Below are 26,475 nucleotides of genomic sequence, written 5' to 3'. Positions count from 1 at the left end.
TAAAGGTGTGTACCACCACACCCGGCTGGAATTATTTCATACCTGTGTTTTATAATACTTCAGAGAGCATGATAAGTTTAATGTTGCCTATGTATTGAGGCTAAAGCACTTTATTTTTGTTTGCTTGCATAATTGGAGTGCCTTGCTTGGTCCATAGTAGCTACATTGTCAATATTTAATGTGACTAATATAGATTAAGTGTATTACCCACATCTAATTTTGCTTTTTTAGTATTTTGTTATTAAGTATATCAAAGTTAAGTATAAACCCTCGTGAAGTGGTAGGCCAGTGGCTTGGTATAAATAAACAAGTGAAATATTTTTACATTTAATTCCTATGGGTAAAGCTTGTTAGAAAATACTCATTTATATTTTTAGTAATTTTGTTTTCTTGACTTTTGTTTCTATTTTGAGACAAAGTCTCTGTAGCCCAGGCTAACCTGGAACTCAATGTGTACGTAGCTGAAGCTGGCCTCAGATTCATAATAATCCTACTCTGGCCTGAGCACTGGGATAGATAACGTGCATAAAATATGGCGTGCTTTTAGACAAGTGGTCATCCATAATTGATATGGAGACCCTTGGAAGAAAAGGACGTGTGGGAAGGTTTGCTTTTGTAAAGGCAAGGCACATTTAGGGTTTTCACTGTGCTTATTTCTGTGCTGGGTAAAATGCCAGGGCACCTGCAGTCTGTAGAATTCTGCTTGGCTTTGTTTTTTCATCGGCCCACAATGAAAACACTATTTCCCCCCCTACAGTTTCCTTCTTGAACCCCCATCTTTTCTTTTGATCTAATGATGCAGTAGATTAGCGCAAAACATCCCTCAATTGAAAGGTAGAAGTTTTGGTAGCTGAAAAGGAAAAGGTAACTCTTTTAGTTTTTGGAAATGGGGTCTCACTATATAATGCTGGCTGGCCTGGTACTCACTCTGTAGACCAAGCTAGCCTTGGACTCAGAGATCCTGCCTCCTAGGTACTGGGATTAAAGGCATGCACCACTAGGCCCAGCAAAAGTTGAAAAAAGCCAGATGTTTCACTAAGATCATTCTACTAAGTAATTGGAATTTTGGTGGTGGGTGGGTCTGCTGCACCAAGCAGTAGTGGAGGTCATACGTGATAGGCCTTTGAAGAGGGCGTGCTAACTATTATAGAAGGTTAGAGCATGCTTATTAGTTAGTCTTACAGCCTCCAGAAGGTCTAGTCACACCAAAGAAGGATCCAACTGTGGGCCCAGGTCTCAATTTGTTACTGAGTGGGCAAGTTTAGTTTCTTTATGCCTTGGAGGGTTTTTTTGTTTTTGTTTTTGTTTTTGTTTTTGCTATAAAATAGGATAATAGGCTTGAGAGATCGCTACAAAGATTAATTTGTAGGAAAAATTTAAAAGCACCTTGCTCTTGGTAAGCTCCACATTTGTGTTAAATTAATGGGAACATGCTTTTGGTTCTGGCAGAGATGTTGTAGAAGACTCAATTACGAGTGACTCATGTAGTAGGATGCTGTGGCGCACGCCTGTAATCCCAGCGCAGAGGCTGTGAGTTCGAGGCCAGCCTGGTCTATAAAGCAAGTCCAGGGAAGCCAGGGCTACACAGAGAAACCCTGTCTGGGGGTGGGGGTGGGGAGAAAGAGAATGACTCGTGTAAGACAAGTTTAGTATCTCATAAGACAAGAGTTCTAGCATGGGGCTTTTGTGTTTGAGTCATGGCATGAGGGCCAATGAAGTTTTCGTCCTTTTTCTGCTTTGCCAGCTTTAAGGTGTTGGTTTGTCCTGAGGTAACTGGCTTCACGATCCCAAACTGTCAGAAGTTTTCATTGTCACACCCCGATGAACACACTGACAATAGGGGTACTGTTTTGAATACCTCTGTTTAGGAGTAAAAATGCATACCTAGTATAGGCAGTATTGTAAAGCACATCACTTCCAAAAATGGCCATTAAAGAACAATGTATTTAGCTGGGCGGTGGTGGTGCACATCTTTAATCCCAGCACCCGGGAGGCAGAGGCAGAGGCAGGTGGATCATTGTGAGTTTGAGGCCAGCATGGTCTACAAAGCAAGTCCAGGACAGCCAAGGCTACACAGAGAAACCCTATCTCAAAAAACAAAAAAAAAAAAAAAACCCAAAAACCAAAAAACAAACAACAACAACAACAAAAAACCCAAACAAACAAAAACCAAAACAAAAAACAAAACAAAACAAAACAAAAAACCCAACCAACCAAAACAAAACAAAGAACAATACCTTTTAACATGGAATCAAGCTCACCTTCCTTGAGCAGGGAGGGACCAGCATGGCCAGAAGTACAATGCTGCCTCTTGCTGCAGAAGAAAGAGTGAGGGAAAATGACAGTGATGTGGCAGCTAGTCATTTCTGCCTTTCTATGCCGTCCTGTTTAGTGACGGACTGTGCCTGAGAGCCTGAAAGATGGTCTGAGTTTAGAGAACCAGTGTCCCCCACGCCAGCAGGTGGAAGGATTGACAAGAGCAGGTGAGGAGAGCAACCAAACTTCCTACTCATTAAGCTGAGCACTAGGCTTCTGCTCCCTATTTGGCCAGCCGCTTTCGGCATCAGCATGTTGGCTCTTGGCTGCATTAGTTCAGCAGAGAGCACAGCAGAGTCAGCATCTGCCCAGCCGTTCATCTGTTGGTGGACATTTTAGAAGTTTGGAATAATGCTATGATTTGGGGTGAAAACTACCTCTGAAACCGTGTTTTCAAAGCCAAGCAGAATAGTGCATGACTATAATACTATACCACTCAAGAGGCGGAGGCCAAAAGCACTGCTGGCAATCTGAGGCCAGCCAGGACTACACTGTCAGATCCTGTCTCAACAAAACCCAAACTAGCTGGGCGGCGGTGGCCAACGGCTTTGATCCCAGCACTTGGGAGGCAGAGGCAGGCTGATCTGTATGAGTTCGAGGCCAGCCTGCTTTACAGAGCTAGTTCCAAGCCAGGGGCACACAGAGAAACGCTATCTTGGAAAAATAAAACCAAAAAACAAACAGCAATAAAATACTCCTGGACTCTCTTCAGTTTCTCCTGGTATATGCCTACAAGTAGGGTTGCTATGCCACATTACAACCATGTTTAACTGTTCTCACGATAGTTGTGCTTAGGCTGTTGTTATTGCTGTTATTAATAATGTAGTCATCACTTAAAGGTATTTTTATTGCTTTTCATTGTGTGTCTGTGTGTGTGTGCATATGAGTGTAGATCTCGTATAGGCTGGACAGAGCAGCTGCCCGGAGCTGGTGTTACAGGCTGTCGCGTGCCTGATGCGACTGCTCGGGACCAAACATGGCTCTTTGCAGGAAGTCTCGCTATGTGGCCCTGGCTAGGGTTCTCCCTCCAGGCACATTTTCTTTTGTGACTTAACTTTTAGCCTAGTATTGATAAAGTCTAAAATCTAACTGTTGGAAATTATTCCTTTAATCTTCAGAAGCAAGAGAAAAAGAGGAAGAAATGAACAGAGAGAAAGAGTTAAGAAAACAGCTTGAAGATAGTGAAGGCACAGCGACGCCGTCAAGCTCGAGTACAGTCAGAGATCTCCCGAAGCCGCCGCCGTCCAGGTGCCTGAGGTTCCCCAAGGCCTCTAAACTCCCGTTTTCTAGACGTTCAGAACCTAGTTTAGGTCAAATGATCGCACTATTTCTCCACTTTAGACAGTTGTGTGCTCCTAGGCTGTGAAAATGCCGAGTCAGCTTTGGAATCTGAGAACTTGTACAAAACAGCAACAACAAAATCTAACTTTGCATCATAAACTAAACAAATAAACTGAAAAATAGGGGCTGGAGAGATGGCTCGGAGGTTAAGGGCACAGGCTGCTCCTCCAGAGAGAGAGGACAGGGGTTCAAATTCTAGTTGCTACATGGCAGTTCACAACTGTCTGTAACTCCGAGATCTGACCCTCTCACATAGACATACTTGCAGGCAAAACACCAATGCACATAAAATAAAGGTTAAAAAAAGATTTATGAAAAAATCAAATAAATAATAAAAACATAGCCTTTTGAATAATTGCCGTTATTTATAGAGTGTTGGGGAAAGTGATATAAATACACTTGTTCCATGGGTTTTGTTTAAATAGAAGCCTAGTTCTTCACTATTTTAAAATTTATTTTTGGCTCATCTTGATTACATTTATAGTCAGGTATGAGTCAAGGTTTTCTACTAGGGATGTTCTAGCATTTATGGTTTGGTGACTGTTTTCATTTTCTTTATGTTGAGGAGCCGGTTTCCTGGTTTTAAGATGAGTGGTTTCTGGTGTGTGAGGTAGCTGTACTGGCAGAAAGTGCCGCTGTGGCAGAGCCGCACTAGCTTTCAGCACATAGTTTTGGGGAGGCTTCCTAGATTACAACTAAGGGTGTGCGCACGCTAGGTGAATGCTCTTCGTTTGAGCTATATGCCCAGATCTTGGTGTTTTGAGACAGGCTGGCCAGGAACTTGTGCTCTTTCTGCCTTTTCTTCCTGAGCACTGCTTTTATAGGCATGTGCTGTCATGCTATGCACATAACAGTAAATTGCTACTTATGATGTGAATTCATTTCTGGTCAGTCTTCTGCTGTTGTTTGGTTTTTCATGACAGGATTTGAAACAAATATGTGCTGTTTTTTGGGATAGGGTCTGTCCACATAGCCCCAGCTTTCCTGGAATTCATTGTACAAATCTGAGTGGCATTGAAGTCATAAAGATCTGCTCTTCCTGCCTCCTGAATGCTGGGGTTAAAGGTGTACATCACCCCACCCAACTATTATATCTTCTTAAATGACTGCTAGGTTATTGTTGTTGTTATTGTTTTGCCTTTGTAGTGTGTTGAGTGTCAGCATCATACACCATTGTAAGTAATGGTTTTTAAAAAATCTGCAATGTAGGGGCTGGAGAGATGGCTCAAAGGTTAAGAGCACTGACTGGCGGTTCTTCCAAAGGTCCTGAGTTCAATTCCTACCAACCACATGATGACTTATAACTATAATGAGATCTGGTGCCCTCTTCTGGTGTGTATGCACACATGCAGGCAGAATACTGTATAAGTAATAAATAAATAAAAATTTAAAAACCCAAAAAAATTTTTAAAAATCTGAAATGTTATTGAAATTCAGTTTAGAAAAAGATAATTGTCTGATATTTCCATGTTTATTGGCTTTAAGGATATGGTATATGGGCCTGGTGTGGTGGTGCACAGCCATAATCCTAGCACTTGGAAGGTAGAGGCAGGTGGATCTTTGTGAGTTCCATGCCAACTAGGAGTAAGTAAGACCCTGTCTCAAAATAAAAAACAAAGAAAAATGTTATGTGGACCTGCCATGGTGGTACATAAAAATGTATCTCGTATGAAGTAGAGACAGCACAATCAGAAGCTATATGAAATCTTCTCAATCCAAAACCCAAAACCAAAAGCAGAACCAAAACTCAAGCGCAGTTAGGCATTGGTTATGTCAGTGGTTTTCACGATTCTCTCTCTTTCTCCCCCACCCCCTCTGTGTGTGTGTGTGTGTGTGTGTGTGGTTTTTATACTACACTCTGTTCTTCTCCTGTCTCTTTATGGGTGGTAGTGTCTTTATGAAGTTCTGAGGGAGAGATGCTGTCTGTGACCCTTTTATCTTTGACTTAGTGCTTGAGTAAGATAACTAGATGAAGTTTTGTTTTTGTTCTTTAATTGTTTTAAGATTTTTTTCAACAGTCTTACTGGCCTGGAGCTCACCATGTAGACTAGGCTGGCCTCAATATCAGATCTGTCTATCTCTGCTTTCTGAGTGCTGAGATTAAAGGCGTGGACCAGCGTGCCAGGCAAGATAAAGTAATGTTTAAACAATACATTTATTCATGTACTGTTTGAACTGCACATGTAGAGGTGTTTGAGAAACTTTATTGTAGGAGAGGTAGGACCTCCTGAGGATTAGTGCTGTGTCCAGATGTACTGTGGGGAAGTGAAGGGTGGGCAGCAGCAGAAGTGAAGAGTGTCTGTTTCTGTGTTTCCAGGGACACGAGCAGCAGTGACAGTGAGGACAGCTCTGATTCGTCTGATGAGGAGTTAATTGGCCCTCCTTTACCCCCTAAAATGGTAGGAGGACCAGTTAATACTGTGGATGAAGATATCCTTGGCCCTTTACCTGCGCCTCTGTGTGAGGAGGAAGATGATGACGATGACTTAGAGGATGAAGAAGAAGAAGTAAGTATTCAGAGGATACGTATGAACTCAGAGCAGTTACATCTTTTTTTTTTGGAGACAGGGTCTCTCTGTGTAGCCTTGGCTGTCTTGCACTCACTTTGTGGAGTAGGCTGGCCTGGAACTCACATCGATCCACCTGTCTCTGCCTCCCGAGTGCTGGGATTAAAGGTGTGTGCCACCACGCCCAGCTTGGAGCAGTTACATCTTTAAAGCAGTATGGAGAGCAGTTTTCTGCCAAATTGTCAATCGTGAGTTGTGTATGAGTTTTTTATTTTATATTTTAGTTTTTATTTATATTTTCTACAATATTCTACCGGCATGTATGCCTGCAGGCCAGAAGAGGGCACCAGATCACATTCTAGATGGTTATGAGCCACCATGTGGTTGCTGGGAATTGAACTCAGGACCTTTGGAAGGCTGCCAGTGCTCTTAACCACTGAGCCATCTCTCCAGCCACCACATGGTGATTTTAAACATCAGACTTGGTCCAGTAGACGGCTTAGCCAGTAAAGGTGCTGAGTTCCATCCCTAGGACCACATGGTGGAGAGGGGAGAACTGACACTGAAGGTTGCCCTCTGGCCTCTCTATGCATAGACATGCAACACACAAAGAGATGTAATTCTATTTTTTTTTTTAAAGCAGATTTATCTTTAGCTAGTTTTAAATTTTGTTTCATTTAGTGGTGATAGAGATTGAACCCAGGGTCTTTGTATGGTAACCAGGCTCTCTACCACTGAGCTAGGTCCCCAGCCCTTAGTTCATCTTATTCCTGTTTTCAAGTTCTCTCCTGAAAATATATCATTTTACCTGTGTCATTTACAGCACCATTCTCCTGATAATGTCATTCAAGATTAGTGATGCTAATAAAAGGCAGAAAGGGGAAAGTATAACTGATTTTGGTAAATAGACATTACAGCATAAGATGATAGGCCTAAATACATATGTATCAGTAGTCACAGTAGTGCAAACAGATTAACCTTGATATGTAGGACACCAAGATTCTTAAAATTGCTGAAGTGAGGAACACTCTGTGTGTTCTGTTGTGTTCTTGGCAGTATATCTAACAAGTCTGGGGAACAGACTTGTGAGAGAACAGGTGATGTTTATCCACTAGACGATGAACCACCTTGTGCTTGCTTTTTGCCAGCTGAAACACATTTTAGTACAGACTCTGAGAGGATGGATATACATACCCAAAACAGGAGGGTGGGGCTTTGTGGGTCTCGGTATTGTTTGGCTGTTCATTGCTCCACTTTGAGATGCTCCTAGAGAGAACTATGCCAGAGAATGCTTAGGGGCTCCCAGTTCCCGGTTCCAGCAGCAACTTTGGTTGAATTGCTGCTCACTGAAATCCTCTGACTATCCCAGGGGAATCACGCCCAGGAACTGAATCCAAAAAGGTATATTTCTCCTGTTCCCATTAACCTCTTTTCTCTCCTATCTAGGGTAGGTGGGTTGGAAGGGAGGTATAGGCATTAAAGAACCTCAAATAAAGTAGGTTTCTATTAAAGGTGTGCACCACTGTGCCTGGCTTTTTTGTTTGTTTGTTTGTTTGTTTGAGAGAGGGTTTCTCTGTGTAGCCCCTTCTGCCTCTGCCTCCTGAGGGTTAGGTCTTAAGGTGTCTGCTACCACCCAGCAAGAAATTGTATTATTAGGATGCTGTCTATATTTTATAATTGAGGATGTGTTGGGTGCTCCATTTGAGCATTTTGTAAGTGCTGTTGAGTTCTTCCTTTTCTCTCTTGTGTTTACATTGACACTATCAATCTTTTGTGTCTTCTTTTCCTCCTTTTTTGTTTTCAGCTTTTTCCTTTCTTTCTTCCTCTTGGCCCTAAGCTTATGAGCACACTATAACCTTTTCTTAGTCTTTTTTTCTCCATGTTACTCTCTATTCATCTTTCTATATTACCAAATGTTTCGGTAGCAGTAACTGCTTCTTACTTCACTGTTTATCTTTAAGTCTGTGCTGCCAGCTTGCACCTACTCACTAAGACTCCTCACAGGGATCAGTGACACTCTAAGTGTGCAAATCCAGCTTGCTGTGTTGGTATCACCCCAATTTCATCACTCTGGAAACTTCAGCAGGAGGATTGCTTTGGGTTTGAAGCCAGCCTGGCTGACATAGGGTATTCCAGGCCAGCCAAGGCTACATTAACATGAACCAATAACAAAACAAAACATATATTTGGTGTGTGTGCGCGCGCGTGCGTGCGTGCGTGCGTGTGTGTGTGTGTGTGTGTGTGTGTGTAATATAACAAGAACAGTACCCAGCATTAGTAAATCTAATGTTTGAATATGAAGGAAAATATGAGACTTTTCAGTGCATAAAAGAAACTATTGGACAGTCAGTGAACATTTCCCTCTTGTTTCTCCATAGAGATGCCCAACTTATTTACTTGCTTACTTATGTTTGGCCATTAAATAATAGATTTGCTCTTTACACCCAGGCTGCCTGTGGTATTTACCATTCCTATTTTACATTCTGTCCCTTGAAGCTTGTCTGTGGCAAGTAGCCAGCTTATTTGTTAGTACATTGTTGCCTTGGCTGCCAAAAAGTGCAAAGTAACAGTGGCTTAACAAAGAAATCTTTTTCTCTTTCTCCAGGAATGAGACAGTAAATCAGTTTGTAGGTTCAGTATATCACAGATAATTCTTTTTTTCTTTTAAATTCTGCCATCATTATTTGAGCTGTAAGATGGATGTTCAAGCTATAGTCATAATTTTTGTAGATCTGTCAGCAGGAAGACAGAAGAGATAAAAAACCTACTTACTTATTTTGAACCTGACCTCCTCCCTCCATTTGAGAAGTATAGTATTTATTTTGGAAGTCAAGATTCCAGCTAAAATGTAATGTTTCTCATACAAAGCATGGATGATAGTTGGTAAACCAGGCATATGTCTGTACCTGGTGTTTTATTCTTGGTTATCATAGTTGCAAATATTATTCCTGGATATGAAAATTTTAGACATTGTTAATTTTTGATAATTTATATTGTTTATGTCTATATGTAGTATGCTTACTTGATGTGATTCATGCTTTTTGAATATAAGCTACTTTCTCCAAAGAAACAAAAGACAGTTTGTTAAAACGTATGTACAAAAACAACGGCGTTATTCAGTATTAAAAGTGGATGAAAAGGCAGCTGCACTGGGGCTGCAGCTCAGTTGTTAGGATGGCTGTGTAGTATGAAGTTGACCTGGAGCCTCTGTCTCTCTGTCTCTCTCTCTCTCTGTGCTAGTTAGGTCATGAGTTTGAGGCAAAATAGTGAGATTCTGTCTTAAACAAAAAATAGAAAAAAACAAAATTTATGGTCTCTACAGCAATCTTCAGGCTCTTAGATTTGGTTTCTATGCCAGCATTCGTGAATTTAATATGAATTCTCTCCTGTCTGTCTGCGTTGCTGTTTGCTTGTTTTCCTCAGGAGAGAAGCACGGTCTTTGCAGTTCTTTGAATTAAGGACGCATTCCATACAACTAGCCTCAGCAAAGACTTCAGTGAAACTTAACTACCTATGTGTCTAGTTCATCTGCAGTCATTGAAATGCTTGTTTGGGGATTGAGGGCAGATTTCTGTGTTTGTCGTGTTTGTTTTACAGAAGACTCACCTGTAAGCGGTCTCAGGAGAGAATGTGCACTTTAAATGCTTCCTATAGTTAAGGTGCACTTTAGTGAAAACAGCTGTGAGTAACAGCTTTCCTTCAGGTGAATTTGATTAACATTTTAAGGGTGGTTTCATGGTAGCCCCACTTTTTCTACAACTAGTATGCAATTCAGTCCCCAATTCTTTTTTTTTTTTTTTTTGTCTCGAGACAGGGTTTCTTTGTGTAGTCTTGGATGGCCTGGACTCACTTTGTAGACCAGGCTGGCTTCGAACTCACAGTGATCTGCTTGCCTCTGCCTCCGGAGTGCTGGGATTAAAGGCATGTGCCACCACTGCCCGGCCAATGGATTTCTCTAAATCCATCAAATAGGCTAGAATAGAATCCCCGAATGGGGGTGGGGGGGGGCTCTTGCCTATACATCTCTCTGAAAAAGGAATCTGCTGGTTTTTAGCTGATCCCCCCCAATATGCCCAGTGCTCTTTCTCCATCCTGTGTCCATTGACATTTGTCTTGCCTTTCGGCTGGCCGGTTTTTTGTCTACTTGACACATGCTAGAGTCATTGGAGAGGAGGGAGCCTTAGGTGAGATCTGGGTATATGCAAATATGGAGGGCATTTCCTTAATTAGGGATTGATATGGGAGGGCCAGGCCAATGTGGTGTGGTCAAGTGGAATTGAATGTTTTTTGTTATTATATTAAAAATGTTAATTTTATGACATTTGAGCATTTTTTTTTCTTTTAAATCACGCATCCTAATGGAAGTAGAGATTGAAGAGACTAGCCAGCCTGAGCACGGCAAACGTGGCTCTGGTGAACCTTGCCCTTCTCCCCATTTTTTTCTGCATTTCTAAAAACCTTTAGATTGGGCTGGAGAGATGGCTCAGCGGTTAAGAGCACTGGATGCTCTTCTAGAGGTCCTGAGTTCAATTCCCAGCAACCACATGGTGGCTCACAACCATCTATAATGAGATCTGGTGCTGTCTTCTGGCATGCAGGCATACATGCAGGCAGAATACTGATACGTAATAAGGAAGTAAATCTTAAAACAAAACAAAACAAAACAAAAAACCCCCATTAGACCACATTCTTAAAGCTAGCCACTTAGGTCCATTCTTTTATTTTGGCCACTTCCTCTTCCTGAGGCTGACTACCAAGGTCCAACCATCAAAGTGACTTCCAGCAATCATACCCTCCCTTTGGCTCACATAATTAACATGCCCAATTAAAATTAAACACCTGGGGCTGGAGAGATGGCTCAGCAGTTAAGAGCACTGTCTGCTCTTCTAGAGGTCCTGAGTTCAATTTCCAGCAACCATATGGTGGCTCACAACCATCTATAATGTGATCTGGTGCCCTCTTCTGTGCATGCATACCTGTAGGCAGAACACGGTATATGTAATAAATAAATATATCTTAAAAAAATAAAATTAAATACCTCATCCTAACATGGGGTTTCCCCTTGTACCTGTAAAAACTGCCATTTTTTTCTATGGGCCACACCTGTCTCCTCTCTATCCAGAGGCAGTCCTTTGTCCCCACCCCCAACTCCTAGACAAATACCCCTCCCCTTTCTCCTTTCCCCTTCTCCTCTTTCCTCTCTTTCTTGTCTCTTATTCTCTGCCCTGTATCCTTCTGGGGCAAATAAGTGTCCTTTGTGCTGAGGACTTGGTCTGGGGTGGTGTCCTCTGCCAGTGCAACTATTCAGAGATAGAGACATGCAGACAACCACACTGCTGTGGGAGCCAGGGCTCGGCCTTCTTTAAGTTCGCAGTTGTGTTATAGTTAATGAATGACTGGGAGCACTAAGCTAGAGTGAAGAGAAATTAACCATGTTCCTTGTGTCCTTCTAGTCCCAGCCCTTAAACAGTGAGTTTTAGATGGCCAGGAGCTGGGAAGAAAAGTTCTAGAGCACAGACTGGTTAGGACACTAAACTGCAATGCCAAACTGGTATTAGGTTATCATTTTCTTTTTTTTTTTTTGTCAGCATCTTTTGATATAGTTTACACTGTCCTGGAACTTTTAAAAGCTCTCCCCTCATCCACAGCTTTGAACCCCCGTGACTAGTTTTCTCTTACTCTGCAATGCTGGAGATTGACCTAGGTCCTCTTGATGAACTGAGGACAGGACTGTTCTGTGGTGTGGTAAGGGAGAGAGCAGCCAGAGGCATCTGGAGGCCAGCATGAGCTTTGATATGCTAATAGGCACCACAGGTAACCATATGTCCCTGCTGCTGAGGTATGGGAAGTGACTTCTTTTGGTAGATGGGGACCAGTTTCACAAGTTCCTAAGGAATGCTGGCTTTTATCTAGCTGCCAGAAATCTTTCTATAGTCCAGGTTGAGCCCGTTTCGGGGTATTTGGACTGCCTTTTGGAGTTTGGGTAATCGGAGTTTCCTTTAGACCTGACAGTCTCATTGAACATGTTGGGCAAGCACTCTGCCAAATGAGGGACAGACATCTCCAGCCCTTTTAGAAAAGAGTGTTTTCCTTCAGTAGTTAGCTAGCATTCCTCTTTAGTGTTACTCTTTTCTTTTTTTTTGGTTTCTCTGTGTTGCCTTGGCTGTTCTAGATTCGCTTTGTAGACCAGGCTGGCCTCGAACTCACAGCAATCCACCTGCCTCTGCTTCCTGAGTACTGGGATTAAAAGGGTGCGCCACCACACCCGGTCACTGTTACTCTTTAAGCTGATAGATTGGAAATGTCACTATATTAATTTTTTTAATGACAAACTTGCTTTTTACTCATTTTTAAAATTCAGCTTTACTTATCTGGAGGCTAGTAAATTTGAGGACTTATTTTTATTTTTCTTGGAACTGAATAAATAAACAACAGTTCAGATGGGAAATGTCAGAAAAAAGAGTTGAAAAATCATTTCTTAAAAACAATTCCTGTTTGGTGCCGGGCGTGGTGGCGCACGCCTTTAATCCCAGCACTCGGGAGGCAGAGGCAGGCGGATCGCTGTGAGTTCGAGGCCAGCCTGGTCTACAAAGTGAGTCCAGGATGGCCAAGGCTACACAGAGAAACCCTGTCTCGAAAAACCAAAAAAAAAAAAAAAAAAAACAAAAAAAAAAAAACAATTCCTGTTTGCACATAATCCTATTTTTTATAAGGTGAAATAGGTTACAACAAGTAACTAAATGGAGACTTCGGAATTATTGAGGGTTTCATTGTCCTGTTTTCATTGCTATCTTGTTTCACATTACTATAGAAACTTGTAGGTTTGAATTTTATGACTGTAACTAAAGGCTAAATGTAACAGTGACTTTTGAGTTGTGAGCACCTGTTTTCCATGAACTTTGTCTGACTCCCTGGCTGCCACATTCAGTGGTAGACAGTCCAAGTTTGGGCCACCACCGTGTTTCTGTCTTCTTGTCTGAAGCCTTTCATCCCCTTGGAATTGGTCATTGCCAGCCACCTGTATCAGTCAGTCTCCTTCCTTCATGCACAGGGAAAAGTTGGAGAACTAACAGTGGTACAAGCTCTCATCAAGTTTTTATGGGGTGATGTGATAATGAAACAGTTCATGGAAACAGTGTAACAATGCTGGCCTTTGTCAGTGTTATCCTCTTTTTTAAAACAAAATTAATTTTGTGTCTGCGTGTGTACATGTGTGCATGTGTGCAAGCCAAAGCATGTGGAGGTCAGAGGACAACTTTGGGAGTTAGTTCTTCCTTGCACCATGTGGGACTGAGGCTAGGCGGCAGATCCCTTTACCTCCCAACCCATTTTGCCGGTCCTGTTGTTTCCATTGTCGCTATCTGGGCAATTTAATTTGAAGCTGACTTTAAAGAGTTGTTTTATTTGTAAAGCAATGTGAAGAAGCTTACTGACTTTTAACCTCAAAGGGTAATTGATATTTAAAAACATTACACCTGCAAAGTTCTGTCAGCAGGGGATGCTAGAAGCTTTCTCCCAGAGTCACAGTGGGATTCCACTGTGCTAGGCAGCAAAGCCTCGTTCTCTGAAATGGGCACTAGGGGGAAGGAGAGACACTGTGGCCAGAGTTGCTTCCATTTCCAACTGTCTCCTGTTTATAGTGTTTATATGATTTTTTTTAAAAGGCCAGGTCTGGCCTTGAGTCTTTTAAATCTCTTGCCTTTGTCTCCCAAGTGCTGGGATTACAGATTTGCATCATCACGCCTAACCTGAGATCTTTGATAAGTACTAATTTTTACAAATTGGCACAAATGACTTGTAGATTGAGATAAATGCCAGCACAATTTTAAAGCATATAGCTTTAAATTTATCTTAAAGCTTTTTAGTTAACAGATGCCTATATAGGATAAGGATTGTTAGCATATAGGTACTTTATAATTTATGATTTTATTTGTAAGGTCAAACAATATGAATATACAATTAAACAATGTAAATTCAATCTTGTCAGGTCCCTACTCTACACCCCCTCGTTTATCCCTGTCATTTGGTGAGTAACCCAGGCTCCTTGTCTTGGTCTCTGAGGTCTAGCTTGACTTGATTTCCACAGAGATTTTAGACTTTATCCCCTTTCACTTCTTGTTTTACTCATGTCTCTCTCGCTACACTGACCTGTCTGCTTTTCTTTGAGCAGCCAGAATGCTCTATGTGGAGCCCTTGTTTTCATCTGTCCTGTACGTGGCATGATGCCCACAGCTTTTGATGGCCCCTTGTCTTTTTTTTTTTTTTAATTAAATTAAAAAAAATATTTATTTATTACATATACAGTGCTCTGCCTGCAGGTACATCTGCAGGCCAGAGGAGGGCATCAGATTACATTATAGAAGGTTGTGAGCCACCATGTGGTTGCTGAGAATTGAACTCAGGACCTCTGGAAGTGCAGTCAGTGCTTTTAACCGTTGAGCCATCTCTCCAGCCCCAGTGGCCCCTAGTCTTATTTGAATCTTTGTTTCTGGTATAGTCTCTTGCTGTTTTATGTCAGTAACCCCTCCAGCCCACTGCTCTGCTCACAGTTTTACAGTACTTTCTATTACCTGATGTCCTTGACTACTGGCTCATTGGCTCTTTTCTACCCAGGATGAACATTCTGTGAGGGCATTCACATTGCCTTGGTACTGCTGTATCTGCAGTGGCTACAAAGTTACCAGGCATGGAGCATACCCTCAAGAAATATCTGTTGAATGAAAGAATGGCCGTTTTTGCTAGTGGCCACTTTTCTCTCTAGGCGTTTCATTGAGTCATGCCGGATCTGATCTAGTGTCACTTTTACTTTAGAGACATCCAGGAGCCCTCATCACCCCACTCTGGCAGGTTGGTTCTGTCACAGTGGTCTTGCAAAGGCATTGGCTATTTTAAGTCCTCAGTGCCAGAAAGGCCTTTTCTTATCCATTCAAGTCCTTTTTGCCTCTGAGCAGTGGTTTTATTTTTTTCAACAAACATCTTGTGACCTGCTATTGAATGGACCCTGATAGTAGGGACTCTTTCTTTCCTTTCCCCTCTTCCTTCTGTTTTAAATGTTTGTGTGTGTGTGGTGTCTGGTGTGTGTGCTACGTGTATGCACAGGCCAGAGGAGGACATGGAGTGCCCTAATCTGTTAGCTTATTGTCCTGAGACTGTCTCTGACTGAATCTGGAGCTAGGCTGACAGCAGTGATCCCCAGCAGTCCTCCTGTCTCTGCCTCTCACAGTGTTGCAGTTACAGATTTTTTTTTTTAAATGTGGGATGTAAGTTAAGCTCTTTATGCTTGCCTAGTCTAGCTCTCACCCTTCATCCGCTTCACCAGTCTTGGTTTCATCAGTTTCTTTATTCTCAGTGATCAAGATCTTCTAGGGAGGATGGACTCATGTATGTAGTTAGCACAAGGCATTTTGCAAATGCAAGATTGAGTGGGGGCTGTAACTGCCACATCCTACAAATTGTTTTAATGTGTAAACATTCAATATCACACGGTAGTAAACATCTGTGAAGATCACTTGTATACGAATTGTAAATCTTGCTGATGTAAATTTTCGCTAAGTGGAAATGGTATTAAAGAAGTTCTCTGCTTCATCAAAACCCGTGTCAAATGAGGATCTAATGGGGCTAGACTCTCTTGGGAAGTACTGTTCATCTGTTTTGTTGTCATAGCTACGGTTTTAGTTCCACATCTATGAACTCTGATTGGGATTTGCTTTTGTATTTTCCTAAAAAGTATAGTTTTTTTTTTTTTTCCACTTTGAGTTTTGGGTTCAGTTTGAGTTCATTTCTTTCTGTCCTTGGGTATGATACTCTTATTGCTGTGCCTGTTACAGTGAGATGCAGCTTCTGTAATGGTGATGTAGTTATTTGTTTACGAGTGTGCATCCTCTCAGTGCCTAAGCCCCATGAAGAGAGAGTGTGTGTCTTTCGGCATTCCACGTATTTAGCATCCTAGCCAGCAATTGTGCTTCAGTACCTTCAGGTTTCATTAAGTCTGGAGCTTTGGATATCATGAAAGCATGTGCTCAAAGCACTAAGATTAAATGTAAAATACTATCAATAGTCAGTAAATCTCCTGGTTTCCAAATGACGTATGAGTTAGATATACTTTATCCCATAAGTCTATGTGTTGGGGACTTAGAGGTAATTAGCCTCATCTGGGTACCAGCCTAAGAAGGATGGATACCCGTTCTTCTTGTGAGCGAGGTCATGCAGACTGGGATGCTCGCCTCCTGAGTGTGCCGCATCTCTGTCTTTGTCTATATCTCTGGGAAGGTTTTATATCTTTATTTAAGAATATTGCATTTTGCGTACTTGCTCTATGTCAAGTACTGTGTTGAGCATTAATCCAAATTAAATAGCATATTGTGTCTGTTCTTATGGATCTTACTAATTAGTTGGACAACAACAGAAAGAATTAGCTTCTGTCCTTTGTGAAGAAATGTAAAAAAGTATATAACTCTATATAATTAAACAGTTCTGTAATTAGGACATTATAGAAAGTATCCTGAAGTGTATTAATATTGTTACTTCCATATTGATAGGATGAAAGGAGTGCAGAGTTGCTAGAGCTACTAGTGTGCATGCCTAGGAACTCTTGTGCTCATGCTCCAGGCTGCACTGTACCTTGGCCATCTGTGACAGCTATGAAGGTTGTATCAGCAGATGAGGCCCTGTGAGCCTGTGAGGACCTGTGGGCTAGAAAGAGGGTGGCTAGGCCTTGCTGTTTCTCAGTATCAGGTAAAGTTAGTAATAATTGATTAGGACTCAAGCTCTTGTTTTCTCAAATTAATTTTTACCTATTTATTTATAGTTGTTATTAGTGTGTGTCGACATGCACGTGTGAAGGAGGTCAAAGACAGCTTGTAGAAGTCAGCTCTCTCCTTCTACCCTGGGGGTCCTGGGAATTGAACGCGCGCTATCATGCTTGGTGGCAGTTTCTAACCTTGCTGAGCCTGGGACTTAAGTTTGATCCTCAGAACTCACAGGGTGGAACTGACTCCTGCAAGCTGCCCTCTGACCTCTGCACATGTGCTGTACACGCACACACACACACACACACACACACACACACACACACACACACACACACACACACACCCTAAATAAGTTTACATGAGTGTAGGCACTTGAAGAGATCAGAAGAGGGTGTTGGATCCTCTGAAAATGGAGTTAAAGGTCATTTTGAGCTACTGGACTTGGGTGCTGGGAGCCAAACTCAGTTCTTCTACAAGAGCAATAAGTGCTTTTTAACCCACTGAGTCGTCTCAGAAATATTTCTGGGTTTTGTTTTAGTTTTAGTTTTATTTATTTATTTATTTGAGATAGGGCATGACTGTGTAGTCCTAGCTTGCCTGGAACTCAGTATGTTGACCAGGCTGGCTGAAAGCTTAGAGATCTACTGGTGTCTATATTGGGAGAGCTGAGATAAAAGGCATGTGCCATTATACACACCTAGATTTGGGTCTCTTTAGTGATTAGTAATATTACAATTTTTTATGAACTTATTGGCCATTTGCTTATCTTTGGAGAAATATCCTCTTCAAAAATTTTGCCTCGGTTTTATTTATTTATTAATTCATTTTTACTGAGTCTGAATCTTGAACCTAGGTCTTGTACATGCAAAATACATTTTCTACCACTCAGGTACATCCCCAGATCTTTGCCCATTTTTAAAAAGAACATTCATTTATTTATTATTTATATAGTATTCTACCTGCATGTGAGCCAGAAAAGGGCACCAGATCTCATTATAGATGGTTGTGAGCCACCATGTGGTTGCTGGGAATTGAACTCAGGACCTTTGGAAGAACAGCCTGTGCTCTTAAGCTCTGAGCCATTTCTTTAGTCCCCCCCCCCCCAGTTTTAAATTTGGTTGTTTTGTTGTTGAAGTGTTTTTTTAAGGGGAGGGGAATACAGGGTTCCTCTGTGCAGCCTTGGATGTCCTGGGCTCTCTTTGTAGACCAGCCTGGCCTTGAACTCACAAAGATTTGCCTGCCTCTGTCTCCCGAGTACTGGAATTAGAGGCCTGTGCACCATGCCTGGCTTTGAAGTATAGAAGTTTTTAAGAAGCATACTCTGTATATTAACCCATTTGAATGTGTATGGTCTATGACTAGAACCTCTATTAGTCCTTTTCTTGTTCATCCTAGCACATTAGGGAAAGATTTCTTTCTTTCTTTCTTTTTTTTTTTTTTAACAATTAAATATATTTTAATGTAAAACTTAAAGACCTGTATCTCTGAATCATTTTCAAAGCAAAATAAATACAAACATTTCATATAAAATGTATCAGATAATAGAAGGCAAATGAACCTAATCATATTTCAAGAGTGAATATACTGTGGTCAGAGGCCCAAGCAAGGCTTAGCTCCCCTGTTTCTAAATAAAGACATCAAAATAGATAGGTTAGAAGTCAGAAGACATCTCACATTTGTACTCTGACTTACGGAAACAAATTATCGTACGATAAAATATGATCCATAAAATACCCTATCCACTGGCAAGCTAGGAAAGTTGAACAAAGCATTGTATCTGGGGTTGGAGGGTGGGATACACAAAGCTTCGTCTTATCTTTTTAAGGTTTAAAGAACAGAGAGTATATAGGGTTAATTTTATTTGTCAGCTTTTTTTTTTTTTAACTATAGTGCCTTGGTTAGTTTTTGTTATTTCTGATAGTAGTTTCAGATGAGATTTTTTTTTTGTTTTGTTTTTGTTTTTTGAGACAGGGTTTCTCTGTGTAGCCTTGGCTGCCCTGGACTTGCTTTGTAGACTAGGCTGGCCTCGAACTCACAGCGATCCGCCTGCCTCTGCCTCCAGAGTACTGGGATTAAAGGCGTGCGCCACCACGCCAGGCCTCAGATGAGATTTCTATTAACATTTGTGGACTCTTACTAAAGTATATTTTTCTCTGTCATGTAGACAGGTGTTATACAGTAGGTAGCAGGCTTGGAGAGATGGCTCCTCAACCGCTCCCCTCCCGCCTCTGTCCCTGAACAAGGAAGAGTCCATCAGGTTGCCTTTGGTTTCATCAGCCACATTTGCCTCGTTTACTCTTCCTGATGCTCCAGTAGATTATTTTTGGCTTCAAACTTGCCACACTTTGCTCTATGTCCAGCCTGCCAGGCATGCCCATCAGACTTCTCACTGCTCAAGCCTCCACAACTGCATGAGTCGATTCCTTAAAATAAGTCTCTTTCCCTCTCTACAAGAGCAGCTATTGGTTCTGCTTCCTTGGAACACTAGTGAATACAAGAGGGTAGACATTGTGACATCACCTGTCAGATTCCCACAGGAAGTGACGGTAATGTGCGCAAAGCAGCAGCCCCAGGGAGCTTGGCGTCAGATGCGGCCTTTGCTACTCGAACTGAACATGCCTTCTGATACACAATATGCCCACCAATCTGAAAGTTGCTTCCTTTGTAAAGTTTATTAATAGATACCTACTTTTTATATATTTTATACATTTTTATGGGGCGTCTCATGCTGGCCTAGAACTCTTTTTGTAGCTGAGGATAAATTTGAACTTCTGATCCTCCTCAGTGCTGGAATTGCAGGCAGGAATGACCACAGCTAGGTTAGGCCGTGCTGGGGAGCAAATCTAGGGCCTTGTGCGTGCTGAGCAAGCACTATACAGCCGAGTTACATTTCTAGCCCTAGGTGTTGTATCCCTTTCAGTACCAATGCAAGGCCTGTGCTGAGGCGGAAGAGAAAACCAGTACACAGCAGGAGCTGCGAATATTTCTCTGCTTAGAGTCTGAAACAAGGGAACCATAGGGAAGGACATTACAAAAGCACATAACAAAACAGGTGCAATCGTCTGCAACTTCTTGTTGATGAGATTCAAAGCATATTAAAATAATACATTTTTAGAGGTGGAAGCCTATTAATAACAGAAAATTGTAGAGATGACACCTTGCTTAAATAGGAGGTAGGATGGTAGTGCTGTCAATTATTAAATTTAATTTTAAGATGTACCAGTTAAAGTTGATCAGTAGTGAAATTCACATATTTACTCTGTGGAACTTGCTTTTATTTTATTTTTTTGTGTGACGTTTTTTATTTTATTTTATTTTTTATTTTTATTTTTATTTTTTTTTCGTTTTTTATTTTAATTAAGGGAAAAGATTTCAAAGTTTAGAAAGGCTCAGATTCACACAGTGCTGTCCTAGAAACCTTCCACATTCTCAAGAGAAGCTCTACATATTCCTTAAATCATCTCAGTTGCCTGTTTCTAAGCACCTGCTGCTTCCTCTGGCAGGATGGAACTGAGCGATGCCTGCTGTGAATTGTCAGCATCTGCAGCGTTTTCATTTGCTTGTTTATTTGTCTGTTTTGCCTTATTGAACTGATAGACCCTAGTGAGCAGAAGCTTTTTTGTTTTTTGAGACAAGGTTTTTCTGTGTGGCGCTGGCTATCCTGGACTCTTTTGTAGACCAGGCTGGCCTCAAACTCAGAGATCTGCCTGCTTCTGCCTCCCAAGTGCTGGGATTAAAGGCGTGCACCATCACTGCCTGTAGCTTTTTTTTTTATCTAAGTTTTATTTATTTACTCACTTTTTTCTTTTACTTACTTACTTTATTCTTTTTTCAGTACATCATTCCTTCCTCTAGTCTTCCCAGCCCCTGCCCCTCCTCCCCTTCTTCCCCTGTTTCCCTTTAGAAAAGGGCAGGCCTCCTTATTATGGATCATGCCATGAGAAGATGCAGTAAGACTAGGCACGGTCCTCATATCAAGGCTGGGCAAGAGAACCCAGGAGGAGGAAAGAGTCAGGGACATTCCCACTCCCATTGTTAAGAGTCCCACAAAACCAACAGCCATAACATATGTGCAGAGGACCTAGCAGCCTCCGTGGTCGTCGCCTCCGTCTCTGTGAGGCCCTATGAGCCCTGCTTAGCTTCTGGCGGTGCATGGGTCCTGTTTTCCCCGTGTGCTCGGCTCCTCAGGTTCCTACAGTTCTACCTTCCCCTCTTCTGCAGGGTTTCCCGAGCTCCAAGAGGAGGGACCGGGTGAATACCTCTGGTTTGGGCTCTCTCTCTACCTGATGTTTGACTGTGGGTCTCGAGCAGATGCTTGCTTATTGGATTTTTACTTTTAACGTTTATACTTGATGTATAATGTACACTTGGTATTTACTAAGTGAGTGCATAACTAACTAACGAATGAATGAATGCCAAGTCAGTTTTATCAGCTCCTCGGCATTATGTTAGAATTTACTTAATTCTGATCTTTGTTTTCAAGTAGACCATTTATTATGTCTTATAATAGCAAACATATACAACTTTCTTTTTTAAATATATTTTATTAATTTATTCATATTACCATATACAACTTTCTTAACTCCTGACTTTCTATCTAAATGACTGTGATTTGCAAATCGTTTGAAAATGCTGTAGGATATTCATCATATAGAATGGCTCTTGCTTAACCCAGATTTGCTTACTGTTGTTATTCAAGGCAGATGCCAGAGCCTGGCAAATAACCCTTTAGGTGGCATTTAAACCCAATCCAAGGGGGCTGGAAAGATGGCTCAGAGGTTAAGAGTCTTTCTACTGGCTGATCATCCAAAGGTCCTGAGTTCAATTCCCAGCAACCACATGGTGGCTCATAACCATCTATAATGAGATAGGTACCCTATTCTGGCATGTAGACAGAATGCTGTATACATAATAAATAAATAATTAAAAAAGTTAAACTCAATCCAAGTCAAGATATAGTGTCTTCTCTTTTTTCCCATTAACATTGTAGCTTTTGTTATGAGTTCTCATAATACATTACTTTGCTGAAGTAACTTAGTCCATGATGTTCTTTGGCAGGAAAATCTTGAAACTATTTTATTGTAATTGTGAATTTCACACTAAGCCATATTTCAAAGTCATTAGTAAAAAATTCTGGAAAAAGTGCAGTCACCAAGTGATATACTCCAAAAAGATGGATTGCTACTATTTTAGATGACTAAGTTATGCCAGTTATCTGGGCTTTGCATGAGTTATACCCTCCATGATTTCCAGGAAAATGTTGCTTTTAAATGTAAACAGCACTTTAATTCACTCCTAATGTAAATATGACGTCCTGTGGTCTTAAGTTTTCTTGCTGAAGTGTTAGATATTGCCTATATATAGGCACATTCTGCATTGAATTAAATGAAATAATTCTCATACCATATTTCTACTTGTTGAATAATTAAAAAGTAATTAGTTATGCAGACTATAATAGGTTCTTCTTTTAAGTAAATGAGTCATGAGATGAGATGTGGGGTACAATAACTTCCTCCCTTACGGAGCATTTCAAGCGTTCTCTCACTTCTTAGCTTAAACACGTGGCCAGGTACAGCAGGGTCCCACAGAATTCAGTTGAGAGGAAGTCCAGAATCCATTTGTTGGACCTTTTAATTGTTTTGAATTTGTGTGGGAATGTTTTCATCTCTGAAATAGTTTATGTGAAATACTTCTCAGAAAATGAAAACTTAAAGCAGGGTCTTTGTTTTGAGATAAACTGAAAATTCCCCAGCTGTGTTTTTACTCATGTTTAGGCCCCCTCTGGCCTCAGCTGCCTTCAGTTCTCTATTGCAGTGGTAGATTATAGCAGCATCTCAGATGCAGATAGCCTAACGCAAAGCTGCCTTCGCTGCTCTGTTGGTGCAGTGTTTAATCTGAATTTAGTTGTGGCATGTTAATTTTCTTACAGGGTTTTCATTTTGAGGAACTGTTATCCACTGCCTCACACTGGACGGACCTGATGGAGTATCATCTGTTTCTCTTTATGATCATAACCGTCAATCCCAAAGTTTCACAGTCAAATCTACCAAGATAGACATTGGGTTATTTATTTATTCCCTGTATTTTTCAGCTAGAATTAATAACCATCATTTACTCTATCCTTTCTTCAGTGTCTGTTAGGTTCTCTTTGAGTTTTTAGTATAGAATTTTGAAACTTATTCCCACAAAATTCTGAGGTATATTTACTTATACATTAAAATACTATACTTATAAAGACGTAGACTTTTTCATTTTATTCTTATGTGTATGAGTGTTTGCCTTCACATATGTCTGTGCAGCATGTGTGGCCTGCTGCCTGTGGCGGGCAGAAGCAGCACTGGACTCCTAGAGCTGGGTTTGCAGACGACTTTGGGCCACCATGTGAGAGCTGGGAATTGAACTCAGTTCCTCTGGGAGAGCAAGCAGTCCGTGCTTTCCGCCGCTTGCTGTCAGTCCTGTCCAATTTGGAGATAGTTTTCAACTTTATTCAATACTTTTTTTTTTCTCTCCAAGACAGGGTTTCTCTGTGTAGTCTTGGCTGTCCTGGGTTTGCTTTGTAGATCAGGCTGGCCTCAAACTCACAGAGATCCACCTGCCTCTGCCTCTGCCTTTGCTTCTGCCTCCTGGAGTGCTGGGATTATAGGTGGGTACCACCACACCCGCTTCAAAACTTTTTTTGTTGTAAACTTATTTAAAAATTATTTTGCCTTTACCATCCCTCCCCACAACCTCAGTATTTTTGTGTGTATATATACACACTGTGGTGTACTTAGGGAGGTGGGATGACAACATTGGGAGTCAGTTCTTTCTTTCTTTTTTTTTTTAAAGATTTATTTATTTTATGTTTATGAGTACACTGTCTTTATGCACACCAGAAGAGAGCACCAGATCATATTACAGATGGTTGGAAGCCACCATATTGTTACTGGGAATTGAACTCAGGACCTCTGGACGAGAAGCCAGTGCTGTTAACCGCCGAGCCATCTCTCCAGCCCCTCTTTCTTTCTTTTATGTGTGGTTCCATCTCAGGCCATCAGACTTGACAGCTACCATCTGAGCCATCTCGCTGGCCTTTATTGTAGACATACATTAAACAATTTACATTCCACTATTATTGTGGGGCCATACTTATGTCACATCATATATGTGGAGATCATGGAACAGCTTGTGGAAGTTCTGCCCTGTGGGTCCCAGCCATAGAACTCAGGCAGTTGGGCTTGCTAGCGAGGATTTTACCCACTGAACCATCTCACCCGTCCTGGATAAAACCTTTTTTTTTTAAATTTCTGTAATTTGTGACTTAAAGGAAAAACACACTTTCAATCTCACAGACATTATCAGCAGCTCATGGTTTTCTGCTTCGCAGTTAGTACATAGTAACAACAAGAAATAACTTCATTAACCTAAAGACTTTTTGGAGCCAGGAGCGGTGGCGCACACCTTTGATCCCAACGTTTGGGAGGCACAGGCAAGTGGATTGCTGAATTCTAGACCAGCCTGGTCTATAAAGTGAGTTCCAGGACAGCCAGGACTACGCACAGAGAAAAAAGGTTTCTCTGTTTAACATCAAGTTCATAAAGGATAGATCAAGGTGTAGACTCCACCTCCCAGGAGGCAGAAGCAGGAAGATTGGTTGTGACTAGGCATTCTAGAGTAGCTTGTAATCTAATGAGACTTTGCCCTTTAAAAAAGTCAATGGAGTCGGGTGGGGTGGTGGTGGTGGTGGTTGTGGCATAGATGACAGTGCACACCTTTCACCTCAGCACTCAGGAGGCAGAGGCAGCCTGGTCTATGGAGTTCTGAGTTCGAGGCCAGCCTGGTCTAAAGAGTGAGTTCCAGGACAGCCAGGGCTACCCAGAGAAACCTTGTCTCAAAAAAGCCTAAAAGACAACACACACACACACACACACACACACACACACACACACAACCGGATAAAACAACAAAAAAGAATGTTCAAATCACTTATAAGCAAAAATAGAGGAATTATGTATCTAGAAACACAGAACAAAGATATCTCCATTTATTTTTCCTTAAGAGAAAGATGTATTTATTATTTTTACATGTATGTGTGTGTTGTGTGTGTGTGTGTGTGTGTGTGTGCGTGCATGCCACATGCATATAGGTGCCCATGGATTACGTGTGGTTGTGATCTGTCATGTGGGTGCTGGGTGCTCTTAACTGCTGAGCCATCTCTCCAGCTCCTTTTTCATGCTTCCGTTTCTTTTAAGGCTTTGTGGTAAAAAGCCACTGATGCTGTCAGTGCTTAGTCACATGGGCAGTGGCTCATGGCTCATATTTGTAACCCCAGACACTCATGAGGGAGGCAAAAGGTTTCTAAGTTCAGAGCCAGCTTGTTCTCACAGAGAGTTCAAGGCTAGTCTGAGCAACTTAGAAAAATCTTGTCACAACATTTAGTAAAGAATTCAGAAAGGAGCTGGTGAGATGGCTCAGTAGGTAAAGGAACTTGCTGCCAAGTGTTAATGACCTTCCTTGGAACCTGCATGGTGGAGGGAGGGAATTGAGGACCAGTTGTATATTGTATCTATGTATTATTTCCATGGCCCCCGCCCCCACAGACACACAAAAGAAATGTAATAAAAGTTTTTTTCAAACTTTCGAAGGGAAGAAAATGATGGGCTGGAAGTGGCTCGGTGATAGAGTGCCTGTCTCATGCGGCCCTGGGTCTGGTAGGACAGGAAGCATCCTCCCTCGTGTGCACTGTGGAGGTCCCTATGTTATTCTACTCCCTGATGTGGTGCAACCTTCTTGTTTCAGAACCCTGTCCAAAGGATTCCTGACTCGCATGAGATAACGCTGAAGCATGGCACTAAAACGGTAAGTTTAACATGTTTTTGTTCTTTTTTCAGTAGCAGAACTTTCCTGGACCAGTCAGCTGATAAGGGATATTAACAAAACAAAACAAAACAAAAAACCAGACCATTCTAAGATCAACTGATGTAATGAAACTAGAAAGACGACTTTCATATTTAATCAAAACAGCTGCATCTTTCACTTTTGTGGGGGCCACTTCCTGTCGGGGTTGTTGTCAGCCTTAGGGGCCTCTTTGCCTGGGAGACAGGAATGTTATAAAGTGACACTCATATAGTTTTGGTTTTAATGGCTTGGGAAAATGTCCCATTGCCTTTAACTGTATTCCTAAATCAGTAAAAGGCATGCGTGTGTTCACTTTGCAGATGAATGCGGAGATAAGAAATAAACTTTAAATGGCTTCTGTGTTGCTCTAAGATCATATTAATTAGATTGTATTTTCACATATTCATCTTCTTATGTTACTTAAAGACCAAGTAGAAATATTTGCAAGCTATATAGGGTGAAATCACTGTGTATCTCCAAAATTATTAAAAATGGTGGTTGAGTGGGTGAAGTGTGCACATGCAGTGAAGGTGCTGAGACACTGGGATTGTGAAGCCATCATACTCCCCACTGCCCTGAGGCGACCGTATAACTCTGCATGTGGGACACATAAGCAGAAAGCACATCTGTAATGAGCAAGAAAACATTCAGCGGAGGTAGATCCAGAAACGTGAAAAATAATA

At 41.5% G+C, this 26,475-nt stretch overlaps 1 protein-coding gene across 1 annotated transcript in view; it reads left to right on the top strand.

Annotated features, from left to right (window-relative positions):
- Wdr70 (WD repeat domain 70) overlaps positions 1 to 26,475 on the top strand; it is a 207,764-nt gene that overhangs the window by 12,411 nt on the left and 168,878 nt on the right. Inside the window, exons 4-6 of the mRNA XM_051150838.1 lie at positions 3,435 to 3,573; positions 5,975 to 6,164; positions 25,694 to 25,753. Coding sequence (XP_051006795.1) covers positions 3,435 to 3,573; positions 5,975 to 6,164; positions 25,694 to 25,753 — 389 coding nt within the window. The remainder of the gene's footprint in view (positions 1 to 3,434; positions 3,574 to 5,974; positions 6,165 to 25,693; positions 25,754 to 26,475) is intronic.

This window comes from Acomys russatus, chromosome 9, assembly GCF_903995435.1.
Source record: "Acomys russatus chromosome 9, mAcoRus1.1, whole genome shotgun sequence".
NCBI classification, from domain to species: domain Eukaryota; kingdom Metazoa; phylum Chordata; class Mammalia; order Rodentia; family Muridae; genus Acomys; species Acomys russatus.
Note: the sequence above shows the minus strand (reverse complement) of the source record. Positions and strands in the feature narration are given on the sequence as shown.